Raw genomic sequence first — 16,403 nt, 5'->3', positions numbered from 1 at the left:
CTGCCCGCCACCACCGCAGGCCTGAGTGCGGGCCCAGGCAGGGCATCTGCAAACAGACTGTGTCACCACAAGGGCCACCCACTAGCTCCGCCCGAGCCCAGCCCACAGGGCTGCCTGCAGCGTGGCTGGTGCCCAGCTGAGCCTGACCACTTCTTTGAGCCTCTACTTTCTCATCTTCGATGCTGCTGCCTTCCTCCCACCCTCTGCGTCTCCTCCTCTCCCAGCTCTCGGGTCCCTTCGGAAGGCTCTGTTCTGGGAACCCTGACTGTACAGCCAGGGGTCTCCTGCGGTGAGTGAGACCACACTCACACCGGGGGTGAGGCTCGAGCCCTCGGTGAGAGGGCCCAGGGCGGCCCGAGGTCCTTGAGCCGCCAGTCACTGCGTCCGGAGCAGTGTGCCCTCTGCTTTGTAAATGAGCTTTTCTAAAGACATGGAGTTGGAAACGGAGAGCACACGCCAGCTCAGAGGGAGCATGGCTTTGGAACCGGAAGAAGTGGAACCTCGCTGTGGAGACACCAGGTGCCTGCAGAAGCCCATCAGGAGGGGCTGGCCATCGAGCCCACGTGGCTGCTGCAGCCTAAGCCGGGACGGCAGCTGAGAGTCAGTGATAAAGAAATCCACAGAAGGTGCACCCAATCCAAACAACTTCCTAGTGACCAGCTTCAGACTCAGGTTCGATTGGGATGTGTCTTCAACACAAATAAGGAAGTCAAATGGAGAAGCTGCAACCTCACCTCTGGCCCCAAGCAAACCCGCAAGAGGCTTGGACTTAAGAGGCAATATTTCTAAAATCTCAGGGAGAACAAAACAAAATGCACGTGTTCAGAAAGACACTGCCTATGAGATGTGGAGTATGGACAGGAGCAAAGATGGATGTGGTCAGCACAGGTTCCTCAGCTGGCCTGCAGCAAAGACCGTTCCCTCTTTCCTCCTGCAGGGCTGGCAGGTGCTCACTGATCACAGCACGTTCCTCTGAGCCTGGACTCTGCCTCAGGGTCCTCTGAGCACAGTGTTTCCAGGTGGCCATGCGTGTAAGTCAGCGCTGGCATGAAAGTCTATGCTGGAGGAGATGCAGCGGTGGCCGCAGAGCAGCTGGAGCGGGCCTCCTCCTACAGCTGGTAGCCAGGAAGTGGGGGTAAAGGAGGACCTCCTCTGGGGAGCATGAGGTCTCAGCCCCGCACAAGGATCCCCAATCCTCAGCAACAGAGACAGGAAGGGGCCCCATTTAGCCTCGGGCACAGGAATCAGTGGGCATCCTGTCCACCTGGGAGACTCGGGCAGCACCAGCCCAGGGAAGGAGCGCTCCTACTGTTCCACCCGCAGCCTGGAAAGTTCTGCAGTCTGCCACGCCATCTGGTGGAGGGTCTGAAGTGCACGCAGCAGTGTCTTGAGGGGCTCTCTGTTCTCTGGAAGGACTGTGGGCAGAGAGGCAGGCAGGGGCTAACTATGGGCGTGGGGAGGAGGTGGGTCTCGCCCACACTGAGTGCCAGGCAGCATCACTGCCCACCTGCCGAACTACTCGGTTAGCCCGTCCTGCTTTGTCCGCTGCTCAGGGGCCCAGAGCAGGGCTGGAAATGTGGTGAGGAACGTGGAGAAATCAAAGTGCTGCTCAGGGATGACTTTCTTCCCCTGCTTTCCTGGTTTCACACACAGCACAGAGGTGCCAGGGAGACTGCAGAGCTAGCACCTAAAGACCACGCCTCCAAGGGAAGCTTCTGTCTGGGAGCCACGCAGGCCAGTGATAGGTTCTGGGGTTGCATTTAAAATTGAAAGTGAAATAAAGTGCTCCCAGATAACAACAACAACAACAACAACAACAACAACAAAAGGTTAAAGAAGTTCATTACCACCAAACCAGGCTTGCAAGAAATGCTAAAGGGAATGCTGTAAGGAGAGAGAGAGAGAGAGAGAGGGAGAGAGAGGGAGGGAGGGAGAGAGAGAGAGAGAGAGAGAGAGAGAGAGAGAGAAGCACAGGCATAAAGAAAAACAACTGCAATAAATAAATAAATACCAATCTACACTAATAAAAGAGAAAGATGCAAATTGACAGTACCTCTGCAATGCTCACCAGACAATCAAGAGTGGATATGCAAATTAGCCTGAGAAGATGGCAGCAGCCTGCCTTGCAGCTGCTCTGAGCCTGTGGGAGTCAGAGAAGTCCAGCACAAGGGCCTGAGGCTGGCTGCATCCAGTGTGACCAAGAAGCCGCCTGCCCAGGGACCTCAGGCCGCAGCCAGCAGCAGAAGCCTTATGTCTGCCTGTCCCACGTCCTGGGGGAGACAGAGAAACCAGGCCCCACTGCCTGAGGCCCAGGAGACAAAGAAGCCACCTGCCCCATGATCCCAGACCGCAGCCAGCCAGAGAAGTCGCCCACACTGCATCCCAGGGAAGGCAGAGAAGCCGCCCACCTGCAGTCCAGGCACCAGCACCTGCGGCTGGCTGTGGCCCTGGAAATGGAGAAGCCACCCACCCAGCGGTCCAGGGTGCCAACACCTGTGGGTGGCTGTGGCCTGGTAGATGGAGAAGCCATCCACCCGTGGTCCCGGGCACCAGCACCTGCGGCTGCAGCCTAGGCGAAGCCACCTGTCCACCATCCCCTGAGGCTGCAGCCAGCCTGGGTGCCTATGGCTGACCAGAGGGAAGGAGGCCCGGATCCTGGGTGCCTGTGGTCAGCTGGTGGAGGGAATCCTGGGTCCCTGATGCGGGGCCAAGCCAGAAATGGTTAGGGGCAATCAAGCCAGCAGGAGAGCAATTAGGGACGATCAGGCTGGGAGGCAGAAACAGATAGGGGCAAGCAGGCAGGAAGGCAGGCAGGCAGGCAAGTGGTTAGGAGCCAGCAGTTTTGGAATGTGAGAAGGATGTCCGACTGCCCATTATGCCCTGCGGGGTCCCATATTGGAGAGGGTACAGGCCGAACTGAGGGACACCCTTCCCCTCCCCTGCCCACCCTTGTGCACGAATTTCATCCAGCAGGCCTCTAGTAAATAATAACCTTAAAAGTAAATGGATTAAATGCTCTAATAAAAAAAAAAACATAGGGTAGCTGGATGGATAAGATAATGTGATCCATATGTATGCTGTCTACAAGAGACCCACCTCAGAACAAGGGACTCACACAGACTGGAAGTGAAGGGATAGAAAAAAAAATTCCATGCATGCTCTAGTCAGTGCAAGCCAGTGGTTTGAGTGTCAGCCCATGCAGCAATGGCCATGGGTTTGATTCCCAGTCAAGGGCATGTACATGGGCTGCAGGTTCAATCCCAGTTGGGGAGTGTGCAACCAATCAATGTATCTCTTTCACGTTGAAGTTTCTCTCTCTCTCTCTTTCCCTCCCTCTCTCTCTCTCTCTCTCTCTCTCTCTCTCTCTCTCTCTCTCTCTCTCTCCCCCCCTCCCTTGCACTCTCTCTAAAAGTCAATGGAAAATATATCCTCAGCTGAAGATTAACAACAACAACAGAAATATTCCATGCAAATGGAAACAAAAAAGTGAGGTAACAATACTTATATCTAACAAAATAGACTTCAAAACAAAGGCCAGAAACAAGACAAATAAGGCCACTATATAATGCTATAGCAGCTATAGCCCTGGTAAACATATAGGCACATGTGTGTGCGTGCACACACACACACACACACACACACACACACACACTAGGTCAGATGGATTTAATGGAAATTTACAGAACATTTCACCCCAAAGCAACAGAATATACATTATCCTTTAATTTATAATGAACATTCTCAAAGATAGGCCAAATGGTTGACACAAAATAAATCTTAATAAATTCAAGAAGGTTGAAATCTTATTAAGAATCTTCTTGGCTCACAGTGGCATGAAACTAGAAGTCAACTACAATTTTAAAAACCCTCAAGAAATTTCAAAAAAAATGGAGGCTAAATAGTATGTTATTAAACAATGAGTGGGTTACCAATTAGATCAAGAAAGAAATAAAAACAAGTGAAAATGCACACACAACAACCCAAAATATATGGACACAATGAGAAGAGTCCTGAAAGGGAAGTTCACAGCATTACAGGCCTAGCTCAAGTAACAATAAAAATCTAAAATAAATAACTGAGCTCTACACCTAAACTAACTAGAAAAAGAACAAACAAGGACCAGAAGAAGTAGAATAAAGGAAATAATAAAGAAGGGAGTGGAAATAAATGACATAGAGACCAAAAAATTAAAAAAAAGCAAAAGATAAATGAAACCAAGAAATGGTTCTTTGGAAAGACAAATAAGGTTGATGAACATTTAGACGGACTTACCAAGAAACAAAGAGAGAGAACCCAAATAAATAAAATCATAAATAAAAGAGGGGAAGTAGCAATCGACACCACAGAAATACAAATAATTGTAAGAAAATATGCCAAAAAAATTGGACAATCTGGGCAAAAGGGACAAATTCCTAGAAACATACAATCTTCCAAACTCATTCAGAAAGAATCAGAAAACCTGAATAGGTCAATAACAACTAATGAAATTGAAGCAGTAATAAAAAATTCTCCCAGGAAACAAAAGCCATGGACGATGGCCTCATAGGTGAGCTGTATCAAGCGCACAAGAATCAACACCCACCCTTCACCAACTATCCCAAAACATCCAAGAGGAGGAAAGACTTTAAAGCTCTTTACAAAGCCATCATTACCCTAATTCCAAAATTGGATGAAGATACTACAAAGAAAGAAAATCATAGGCCAATATTCCTGATGAACATAGATGCTAAAATCCTCAACACAATATTAACAAATTGAGAAGATCATAGACCATAATCAAATTGAGATTTATTCCAGGGAGGCAAGGCTGGTAAAATATTCACAATTCAATAAATATGATAAATCATGAAAAACAAATGAAAGATAAAAACCACATGGTCATATCAATAGGTACACAAAAAATTTTGATAAAATCCAGCACCCATTTATGATAAAAACTCTCAGCAAAGTGGAAATAGAGGGAACATACCTCAGTGTAATAAAGGCCGCATATGACAAACCCACAGCCAACATCATACTCATTGAGCAAAACCCCAAAGTGTTTCCCTTAAGATCAGGAACAGGAAGGGATGTTTGCTTTCAGCACCTATTCAACATAGTACTGGAAGTCTTGGCCACAGAAATAAAAGGTATCTATATTGGAAAGGAGGAAACAAATCTGTCATTATTCACCAATAACATGATATTGTGCGTAGAAAACCAGGAAGTCTCCACCAAAAAACTGTTAAATCCTATCTAATATGTAAATTGACCATAATTCCAACACACAAGATGGCCGCCCCCATGTGGACACAAGATGGCCAGCAGGGGAGGGTAGTTGGGAGGGACCAGGCCTGCAAGGAGGGGAGTTGGGGACAATCAGGCCTGCAGGTGAGGGCATGGGGGGGGGGGGGCAGGCCTACAGGGGAGGGTAGTTGGGGGGAACCAGGCCTATAGAGGAGGGCAGTTGGGGGGAACCAGGCCAGCAGGGGAGAACAGTTAGGGGTGACCAGGCAGGCAGGAGAGGGCAGTTAGGGGTGACCAGGCCTGCAGGGCAGGGCAGTTAGGGGGGATCAGGCCTGTAGGGAAGGAAGGACAGTATGGGGGGACCAGGCCTGCAGGGGAGGGCAGTTAGGGATGACCAGGCCAGCAGAGGAGCAGTTAGACATCGATCAGGCTGGCAAGCAGAAGAGGTTAGGGTCAAGCAGGCAGGTGAGAAGTTGGAAGCCAGCAGTCCCAGATTGTGAATCCCAGTGGGATCGGGCCTAAGCGGGCAGTTGGACATCCATCAAGGGGTCTCAGATTGGAGAGGGTGCAGGCTGGACTGAGGGACACCCCCCCACACACACCCTGTGCACGAATTTCATGCACTGGGCCTCTAGTCTAACATATGAATTCAGCAAAGTAGCAGGATACAAAATTAACATCCAGATTAGTGGCATTTTTATACACTTATAATGAACTATCAGAAATAGAAAATGCCCTAGCCAGTTTGGTTCAGTTAATAGAGCACCCATCCATGGACTGAGGAGTCCTGGGTTCAATTCCAGTCAAGAGGACATGCCTAGGTTCCAGGCTCAATTCTTCTAGAGGGCATGCAAGAGGCAGCTGATCAATGCTTCACTCTCATCATTGATGTTTCTATCTCTCTTTTCCTCTCCCTTCCTCTCTGAAATCAATAAAAATATAAGAAAACAATACCATTTACTATTACAACAAAAAAAATAAAGTACAACAGGAAGACAAATTACCCAATTGAAATATGGCAAATGACCTGAATAGATACTCCTCCAAAGAGCACATACAGATGGCCAATCGTATATTAAATAATGCTCAACATCTCTAATCATCAGAAAGTTGCTAATTAAAATGAAAATGAATTATCACCCACACCTGTCAGCAAATCAACAAATGACAAGTGTTGGGGAGGATGTGGAGAAAGGAAATCCTAGTGCAATGTTAGTGAAGATAAAGCTTGGTGCAGCTGCTGTGGAAAACAGTACAGTTTCCTCACAAAAATTAAAAATGAAACTGCCTTTCCATCTCACTTCTGGGAATATATCTAGGGAGTCCCCAAACACCAGTCAGAAATAATACACACAATCCTACATACATAGAAGCAATATTTACAACTAGAGGCCCACGTGCATGGAAGTCATGCAGGTCGGAAGCTCTCTCAATCTGGAACTGCTGGCTCCTAACCACTGGCCTGCCTGCACGCCTGATTGCCCCTAACCACTCTGCCTGCCTGCTTCATCGCCCCTAACCACTCTGCCTATCTGCCTGATTGCCCCTAACCACTATGCCTGCCTGCATGATCGCCCCTAACCACTCTGCCTGCCTCATCTCCCCTAACCCTTAACTCTTCTCCCTGCCTGCCTAATGGCCCATAACCATCTCTGCCTGCCCACCTGATCACCCCTAACTGCTTCTGCCTGCCTGCCTGATCACCCCTACCCCCTCTCCCTGCCCACTTGATGCCCCTAACTGCTCCCCTGCCTGCCTCATCACCCTTAACCATCTCTGCCTCAACCCTGCCACCGTGGCTTTGTCCAAAAGAACATTGGAAGATGTCTGGTCTATCCAGTCTAATTACCATATTATCCTTTTATTAGTATAGGTAACCAAATGCCCACCAGCAGACAGTGGATAAAAAGGCTGTGGTACATTTACACCATGGAACACTATGCAGCAGTAAAAAAGAAGGAGCTGTTACCATTTGAGACAGCATGGAGGGGCTTGGAGAGTATCATGCTAAGTGAAACAAGCCAGTCAGAGAAAGACAAACACTATATGATCTCACTAATACATGGAATCTAATGAACAAAATAGGTCCAGAGGCATGGATCTTAAAGGAGGCTAGGGTGTGGGCAACTGGATGAAAGAAGGCGAAGAGAGTGGCCAAAGAGCATATACGCACAGCCCTCATCAACACAGACAACAGTGTGGTGCTGATTTCAATTCCAGTTCCTGGAGTCTTATGCAGTCTCCTCACTTCCTCTCTCTGGGGTGGCCCTGAGTCCTCTGTGGCTCCACTCCCAGGGATATGCCACGGAGGACTGCCTCTCCGACTAGACTACCAACTCAGCCTGAAATGTCCCAGCAGCATTGTTTATGAATAGCTCCAAAGTGGGAACCGCTCCAATGATGACGTATTTATAGTAGGATAGATAAATTGTGATTTCGTTATTCAATTAAATAGGATTCGGCAATAAAATGAACTACAGCTACATGCTACACCATGATGCAGCAATGAGCCCCCTAGGTCCAAGCAGCTACACTGGAAAACATACCACATCATTCTCTCCCAAAGTTCAGAATCAGCCCAGCAAGCAGCTGGCAATGCCGGCCGCCACCTGGGAGCAGAGGGAGGCGGCGGCTGGCCCTGTGGCTGCACCTGCACAGAGCCCACACTGAAGCCCTGAGAGGTCACCAGGGAGGAAGGTGCAGAAAGGACCACACTGGTGACAGAGCCTCAAGAATCGCTCAGCTGTGCCACCGAGAGAGACAGATGCACAAGATTATTGGGAGAAACCATCGAAAATTACTTTTTACTTGTCTGCCTGATCTGTAGGACTCAGTGGTTGAATGTCAACCTATTAACCAGGAAGTCATGGCTTGATTCCTGGTCAGGGCACATGCCTCAGTTGCAGCTGGATCCCCAGTGTGGGCGTGCAGGAGGCAGCCGATCAATGATTCTCTCTCGTCATTGATGTTCCTATCCCCCTCTCCCTACCTCTCTGAAACCAACAAAAATACTTTAAAAATTTACTTTCTATGACAAGAGAAAGGTGTTAAGAAGAGTAAAAATGAACAATAACGGCTGATGAGCCCAAGGCTTCTTCCACCTGCTGCAACCCAGAGAGTTCCCAGGGCCCAGGTGAGGAGAGCGGTGCCAGGCGCTCACTCACTGCTGAAGCACTTGGGGCAGAGTGACTATGGCCTCAGGGCCACACACGTGCGTCAGGACTGCCAGCTGTGTGGGTGCACACCTGCTCATCGTCATTGGAAGGGGTGATGGACATGCAGGAGGCCAGGGGCCAGGTTCAAGCTCCACACAGCACCACTGAGCTCATGTTGGTGTTACATTCCAGACACACCTCTGCAGCTAGACACACGCAAGCACGGTTAAACCAGTCATCCAGGAACACTGTTAAGGCCAGCCCCCTCTTCATGCGGCGTGCCAAGGAAACCAGCTGGTGTCAATAGAATCAAGAGAACGGTCTTGCTAAGGGGCACATCAGCATTCTACAGGGTCCTCAGGCCCCTGCCCTCGCCCGCTGGCGGTGTAAGCTGCCCAGGGTGTGAGCACAGCGTCAGGGTCTCCCGGTGCGTCCCCTCCAGTGGGCAGCAGTGAGCTCTGTGTGTGCATACATCTGAACGCCTCTGCTTCAGCCTCTACAGATAATGTAACAAACTTACCTGATAAAAACATACACAAAGATTTTACTTTCCTATGAAATTGTTTATAACAAACTACCTAAAGGCTGAAAATCACAAACACATGTTATAAACATTGAGCAATCAGGTATGGTACAGGAACACCTGTTTTCCAGAACTTTGGCAGAGAACACCTCCACATCTGTTAACATGTCACTCCCCATGCATTCCACATCTGATAATATGGCACTCCCCACACATTCCACGTGTTCAGATGGCATTCCCCACACATTCAACGTATGTTTATATGGCACCCCCACACATTCCAGGTATGTTTATATGGCACCCACACACATTGCACGTATGTTTATATGGCACTCCACACACACTCCCCACACATTGCACATATGTTTATATGGCACTCCACACGCATTCCACGTATATTTATATGGCACCCCCTCACTGGAGTCAAAGAGCCTGGAGAGCCTTCTCAGACTCACCTCGGACCTCATGCTGGGTGTGTCTGTGCCCCACCACCCTGCTGCCTCACGCTTGCATTTCACACCACTTGTCTTCCGAGTGTGTCCATGCACCATTTAAGCCCTCTGAGCAGTACCTCGCCCACGGGAACCTTACCTGGGGGCCTTAGCAGGAAGTGTGCCGCAGACATGAAGCCAGCATGGCATGTGAAGGGAAAGCCGTAATCTTCCATTTTCACTTCTAAAAAGGTTATGCTAACTGTGTAAACAGCGTATTCCTTAAACACAACGCAGGTTCTGTGGAAGAGGAGTCAGCATCAGTGCCTGAGTCATATCTTCCCCAACGAGTTTCAGGATCCCTCGTCTGGAGAACCAGGCTCTTTCCTAGAGACACTCCAGCACCGTGTGCTATGAGCACTTCCCCGAGCAGCTCAGGGAGGAGTGTGCATGGTGTAGTTCTAAACTTGCATTCTCCTGGGGACACTGTGGACTCCATCCTCTGCCCCAAAGGACATCCCCTCTCCCTCTCCACTTCCCGAACTTATTGACACGTTCCCTGCCCCCAATCAGCTAATGACCATGCACTGCTCCCCAAGGGTCCCTGTATCGCCATGGGTTTTGCTGCTTAAGGCTGAAGGCCTCTGGTCCATCACGTGCCTGGGGATGTCTGGTGCTCAGTGGCAGCTGACAGACACTGATCTCCTCCCCGCAGGCCACGCCTCGTCACCTCCTCTGGAACGAGGACTGGAGAGTGAGGATCACTGAGATCTTCTTGAGACAAAGACAAAGGGAGCGACCAGAGGCAGGAACCTTCTCGGGAGCAGCGCTAACCCATCACTGAACTGGAGGAAGTGCCGCTGGCTGGCAGAGGCCAGGACGACAGAACACCTACTCGTTTCCTTCTCGGACCCGCTTGGGCTCTGGGTAGTAGTCGTCCACCAAGGTGCTGTTGACCCGCCAGCAGCGCAGGTTGGTGTTGTCCCTGGAGTCCGTGATGGTGCAGTTCACGGTGAGGGAGGAGCCTGAAACCTCATTCACAACACACCGTGAACCGACCTGCAGTGTAGGCTTAACAAGCACACCCTGGCTAGAGCTGACCGCCTTCTCATCCCCAAGACTCCTCCTGGGTCAGAGCTGATCCTTTACCGGACAGAGGGCATAAGGGGCAGGGACCCTGCATCTTTGCTTTTCATCCTAGCGCCATCTACATTTTTATGCTCGTCTAATTTTTGATCTTCTGTGATTTCTTCCACTGATTTTATTTTTGAAAGTACATCATTCTGGCATTAGATTTTTAAAAAATGTCTTTAGTTTTTAATGTAACTTTTGTGATATATATATATATATATATATATATATATACATATATATATTGTGTTATCTAATAAAGATGGAATATGCAAATTGACCACCACTCTGCAACAAAGATGGCAACACCCACAGCAAATAAGGAGGGAATATGCAAATTGACATGACAAAGATGGTGGCGGCTGGCCCAGGACACTTGCTATGGGGGAGTGAAGGGTGGAAGGAGCCAAAGGATGGCGGCAGGGCCGGAGCGAAGGTGGAAGGCGGTGGCCAGAGTGAAGGCCTGGTCCAGGGTGCCAGAGGGAAGCCGGTGCCAGCAGCCAGAGGAAGGAAGGCCTATTCTTGCATGAATCTTTGTGCATCGGGCCTCTGGTAACTTTATAACATACTTTAATATATTTCTTCTCTTTGATTATTTCTTTGCTGACTCTTGCCAGCATTTTTTTACATGACTTTTAGAAAAGCTTTGTCAAGTTTCAGGAAATTCAGTGGCATTTAGTTGGTGAGATATTAAAAGCATACATTAATCTGGGAGAAATAACTACTTCTGATACTGAGTGTCCCATTTGGAAACATGCAATGGAATCACTGGGACTTGTCTTTTTTAACGTCCTTGCCTAAAATGTTGCAATTCTTTTTATGTAGGCAGGTTTTCCAAATTTCCTGTTCTTTTTATTTCTTAATAATTTGCTATTTTTATTGCAATTTTGAATGCCATTTCTCTAATTACATAATATACAATTATTTCAGGTATAAAAAAAGTTCTATTAGATTTGAAAGTTTATATTATATTGGAATTCCTTACGGAATAATTGTGAGTGATCATAGTTTTTTAAGAGAAATTTTTTTATAATTTCCAAGTAGATAACCATAGGTCATTTAAAATAATTATATGTTTACCCCTTCCTCTTTCACAGCAGTTTACATATCTTTTCTCTTTAGTGTCTAAACACAATGGCTAGAATTTCCAAAGACAAGAAGTTAATTAGAAGAGTCAATAACAGATACTCATATTTTCTGGGTGTTTGCAAAATCCACTGGTGAAGTTACATGGCGATATGTAGACAAATATCCTCTGTTATGAGCTTTACTATTTCCTTGAAAGTTTACAAGACCTTTATTAAAATACATATGTAGGTCCAAAGCCTTTTAAAAGATTTTATCTCCTTTCCACTGTTGCTTGATAAGCTTTCTCATTTCTTTTATATTTGAGTTTCTCTACCTTTGGTGGGTTACATTTACTGGAGATTCTCTATCTTCTCTTTTTATCTCCCCCACCCCACCCCACCCCACCACAAACCCTTCTATCCCAGAACCAACCCTGAAACTTATCCTATCTAATAAAAGAGTGATATGCAAATTCACCATCACTCCAAGATACAAGATGGCCACCACAAGATGGCCTGCAGGGGAGGGCAGTTGGAAGAGACCAGGCCAGCAAGAGAGGGCAGTTGGGGCGAACCCAGGCCTTCAGGGGAGGACAGTTGGGGAGGATCCAGGCCTTCAGGGGAGGAGGGCAGTGGGGGCAAATAGGCCTGTAGGAGAGGACAGTCAGACTGTCAGGGGGGGAATGTTAGGGGTGACCAGGCCAGCAGGGGAGGGCAATTAAGGGCAATTGTGCCAGCTGGGGAGCAGTTTGGAATTGATCAGGCTGGCAAGGGAGTGGTTAGGGGCAATCAGGCAAAGGCAGGTGAGTGGTTGGGAGCCAGCAGTCCTGGATTGTGAGAGGGATGTCCAATCGCCAATTTAGGCCCTATCCCACTGGGATAGGGCCTAAATGGGCTGTTGGACATTCCTCAAGGGGTCCCAGATTGGAGAGGATGCAGGCTGGCCTGAGGAACACCCCCTCCTCCATTAACAAATTTCATGCACCAGGCCTCTAATCATTTAATAAAGTCATTATCTTTTTACTTTTACCTTTGTTATTTTCTGCCATGGGTTATTTTGTTGCCTCTTTTTATAAAGTTAAGTGATTAGTTAATGCATTTTTTATTATTTTTGCACTTACTATTAATAAAGATGATATTTATATCTTGTTTAGATTCAGTGTTGGTTGCATTCCATGAAGCTTGACATGTTTTCACTGCCATTATTTTCTAAAGTAATCTGCAACTATGACTGTGAGTCAAATCTAACCAGCAAAGCAAATAAATAAAAGATAAGAGTTGTTGATTTCCTCTTCTGGGACTCTGAGTTTTTCATAATTTGTATTAGTGTGATTTATTTAATACACTATTCTTATCATGTTACTATAATTTTTCAGATCCTGATTTGACTAACAAATTAGTCACATCCTGAGTATATTAAAATCTCCCGCTATAATTGAAATAATTGTATTGTCTTATCATATTGCTTTTGTATATCCAAGAGTTTTATCTTCAAATATTCTGATGCACTGTTATTTGGAACATAGCTTTTTTGGGGTAGAGGAAGGGGGTAATTATAATTTTATTAGTATCAAATGATTTAATTTGTCATTTAATTTTTTGCATTGAAAGGCATTTATCAGATTAAAAGATTCATATTGCCATCCTGATTTCTTTGTGTTAAGTAATACAAGGCATATGAATATATATTTAATCTTCTAGATCATGTATTTTAGAACTATGCCTTTTAAAAATGGCAGGTAACCAGATTTTAATACTTGATTCAACCTCAGCATTTATCTTTTAATAATAATTTATTTAATTTACTTTTTTCTTCAGAAAGTACTCAACTAGTATTTTATTAGTAATTACCTTTACATTTTCAAAAATTATTTGAGCTCCTTTTTCTTCACTTAGATCATAAACTGAGGCAATGTTTACTGGCTCCTTCCTAAGTAAAATAAGGATAACAAGATAACTCTCTCTAGTCCTATAAAATAATTTCCAGTCCGAGATTATATCATTCAGAATTCTTGACCAACGTTGTATTAGTAATTTTATCACCTCTTTCAGGAACTATATTTACATTTTCATTGCCTTTGCATAAGCAGATTTACAATAATGATTCAGACCAGTGATTTCCAATCATAAACTAATTACTAAAATTTGTAACACACCAAAAAATATATTTTTTGCCAATCCGACAAAATAATAGGTGTAATTTTGATTTGTTCACCCTGGATGGCTGTTGTTGTGTTGGCTGTTGTTAGTTTTTAATTTGACAGCCTAGGGGAAGAGGTCAGTGCCTCTGACTACACAGCAGGTAGTGCAGGCTGTCAGATGCCTGAGGTCAGTGGGTTGAAATTCACTCCCAAGACAGCCGTGCTCACTGCCAGGACTTTGTCCCACCACAGCCCAGGACTCAGCTCCCCGGGTTTGTTGTTCCATGCCTCTCCCAAGTAGCTCAGGTACCTCCACGCTGGAAAATGGGATGTGTATGGAATTTTCTTCATCCTTGAAATTCAAGAAATTCACTAGGCTGTGGATTTCTGCCCTTAGTGATTTCAATGGCTTTCATAACTTTACTCACCAAGTTGTGCTTCAATTGTATTGTTTATTGGATGCGTTATTTTAGGGAATCTTCCTGCATATCCAACAATTTCTGCTAAGAAATCATACATGAAATTGCATTAGGATCACATACAATACATTCCCAATTACTTTAATTATAAATTGCATATTAGCCTTTTATTACATAGGATACTAAAGTGATAATAGCATTAAATGCATATTAGCCTTTTATTATATAGGATACTAAAGGCCCTATGTATATAATAGCATTAAAAAACTTGCAGACCCTCAAAAAATATTTGTCAAGAAAAATCAGAACTCATGGTGTGACAAAGTGTTACTCTATAAATGCATATTTTTAAACCAAAAGTAATTGAATTGCTAAGGAAAAAAAAACTAAAAACTGGCCTACCAAGAGAGTTTGCTTTGCATTATCTTGTCTAATAAAGATGAAATATGCTAATTGACCCTCACATCCTCACAAAGATGACAGTGCCTACAGCCAATAAAGAAGGAATATGGTAACTGACTGCCATGCCCTCAAAGACGGCAGCACCCACAGCCACAAGACGGCAATGCACAGTCTCCCCAGTCCTGCTAGGGCAGCAGGCACGTAGCACAGCCAGGTAGTCTGGCCATGCTGAGTGCCTGCCTCCAGAGTCCCCTAGTCCCCTCAATCCCCCAGCCTCCCAGGGCCGACCTGAGGTACAGGCAAGCCCCAAATGGTGGCTTCCCAGCTGCCAGGGCTGCCCGAAGCTCAGGTAACCAAGGCCAGCCAAGGCTTGTGCTGCTAGTAGTGGCAACAGCAGAGGTGTGATGGGGGGATGTCACATTCCCCTGATTTCCAGGCCTCCTCCTGCCCCTAAGGGCTCCTAGACTGTGAGAGGGGACCCCCACTCCAGTGCATAAATTTTCATGCACAGGGCCTTTAGTATCCTATGTAATAAAAGGCTACAATGCAAATTTCCCTCTCAACTGGGAGTTTGATCTGGGGGTGGGGCCAGCTGGCCAACCTCCCACATTCCCTTCCCCAAATCAGGGCAGGCTGGCCAGACCCCACCCATTCACAAAATCATGCACCGGACCTCTAGTATTTACTTATTTGGTGTAAATATAAACTGAAGAGATCTATATATATAAAACCCTAATGTGAAATGGGCTGGACAGTGGAACAACCAAACAGCTGAACAACTGGTCACTGTGACATGCATTAACCACCAAGGGGCATGCATGGAACATGATGGGTTTTGGCAGTGGCGGAAGGGTGGAGCAGGTGAGCAGGAGCACAGACCAAGCAGGGCACTGGTCTCTATCATCTGGGAAAGCTTCTGGTGGTTTCTGAAAATTCTTTACACCCATGTGCCCCGGTCCTGCCCAGCACTGCCATCTGCTGCAGGTGCTGGTCCCACTCGCACCCACTGCCGGTGCCTGACACTGGTCCTGATCACTTGGCACTGTCAGCACATGTGAGTGCCGGCTGCTGGCCTCAATTGTCCCTGAGGGCTTTTCCATCTCCCCCTACTCCTAAGAGACAATTGGGGCAGTACCGCCACTCACACCTGCTGATGGCACTGGCCCCACTCGCAGCCCCTGCTGGTGCTGGCCCCAATCTCTCCACTCTGTTAGCAGATGTGAGCAGGGCCTGTGCCATCAGTGCATGGGAACAGCGGCAGTGGCAGGGGTGGGGCTGCCAGCAGATGGGACCGGGGGCCATGGTGGGAGGGAACAGGCAGGGCACAGAGGATGGGCCGACACCTGTCCTTGTGCCCACTGCAACCTCACGGCCCACAGTACCTTTCAAGTTGCACAAATTTGTGCACTGATCTCCTAGTTATGTAATAAAAATATCTGGTACTCTAAATTACCCTAAAACATTGGCTAATATTAAAGCTCTGGCCTAGGTCCTAGATAGAGAGAAAGAATGACCCTAATGTTTGGTCTTTAGTCCAATTCCTCCATCCCCTAACCCTGCTTTTCATGTCCTTTCTGTCTTTCCCTCCTGTTTTTCTTTAGCTCTTTCATTCCTGCACCCCACTTTATAATTGCTTAGCTTATATGACATGGACCCCCTCACACTCTTGTCTTTCTGTACTACTTCCCTTCCACATTTGTCCACCAAAATTTAACTCTCTATTCTTCCTATCCATTTGGTGGGATGTGGAAATTTATAAAAAAAGTTATTTAAAAACTAGAAAAATGCAAAACATGCATCCTTTAAGATGGCAATAATATTTGCACCTTCTAAAACTATTCAAATTCAGTGCATCCCAAACAAAAGTCATCACCAGCTAGATAATGTGCTGCCTTCCACATGACCACA

At 46.6% G+C, this 16,403-nt stretch overlaps 1 protein-coding gene across 3 annotated transcripts in view; it reads right to left on the bottom strand.

Annotated features, from left to right (window-relative positions):
* Nucleotides 1-16,403, bottom strand: part of IL1RL2 (interleukin 1 receptor like 2) — a 41,146-nt gene that overhangs the window by 13,508 nt on the left and 11,235 nt on the right. For 2 of the 3 annotated variants that reach the window (XM_045587291.1, XM_036454004.2), the window contains exons 5-7: nt 14,103-14,177; nt 10,231-10,360; nt 9,496-9,635 (exon numbers count right to left, since the gene is read on the bottom strand). In XM_045587291.1, the coding sequence (XP_045443247.1) occupies nt 9,496-9,635; nt 10,231-10,360; nt 14,103-14,177 (345 nt within the window). The remainder of the gene's footprint in view (nt 1-9,495; nt 9,636-10,230; nt 10,361-14,102; nt 14,178-16,403) is intronic. The other variant, XM_045587290.1, reaches the window with a different exon arrangement.

This window comes from Pipistrellus kuhlii, unplaced genomic scaffold (genome assembly GCF_014108245.1).
Source record: "Pipistrellus kuhlii isolate mPipKuh1 unplaced genomic scaffold, mPipKuh1.p scaffold_m20_p_27, whole genome shotgun sequence".
Taxonomy (NCBI): Eukaryota; Metazoa; Chordata; class Mammalia; order Chiroptera; family Vespertilionidae; genus Pipistrellus; species Pipistrellus kuhlii.
This window is presented reverse-complemented; position numbering and strand designations above follow the sequence as displayed.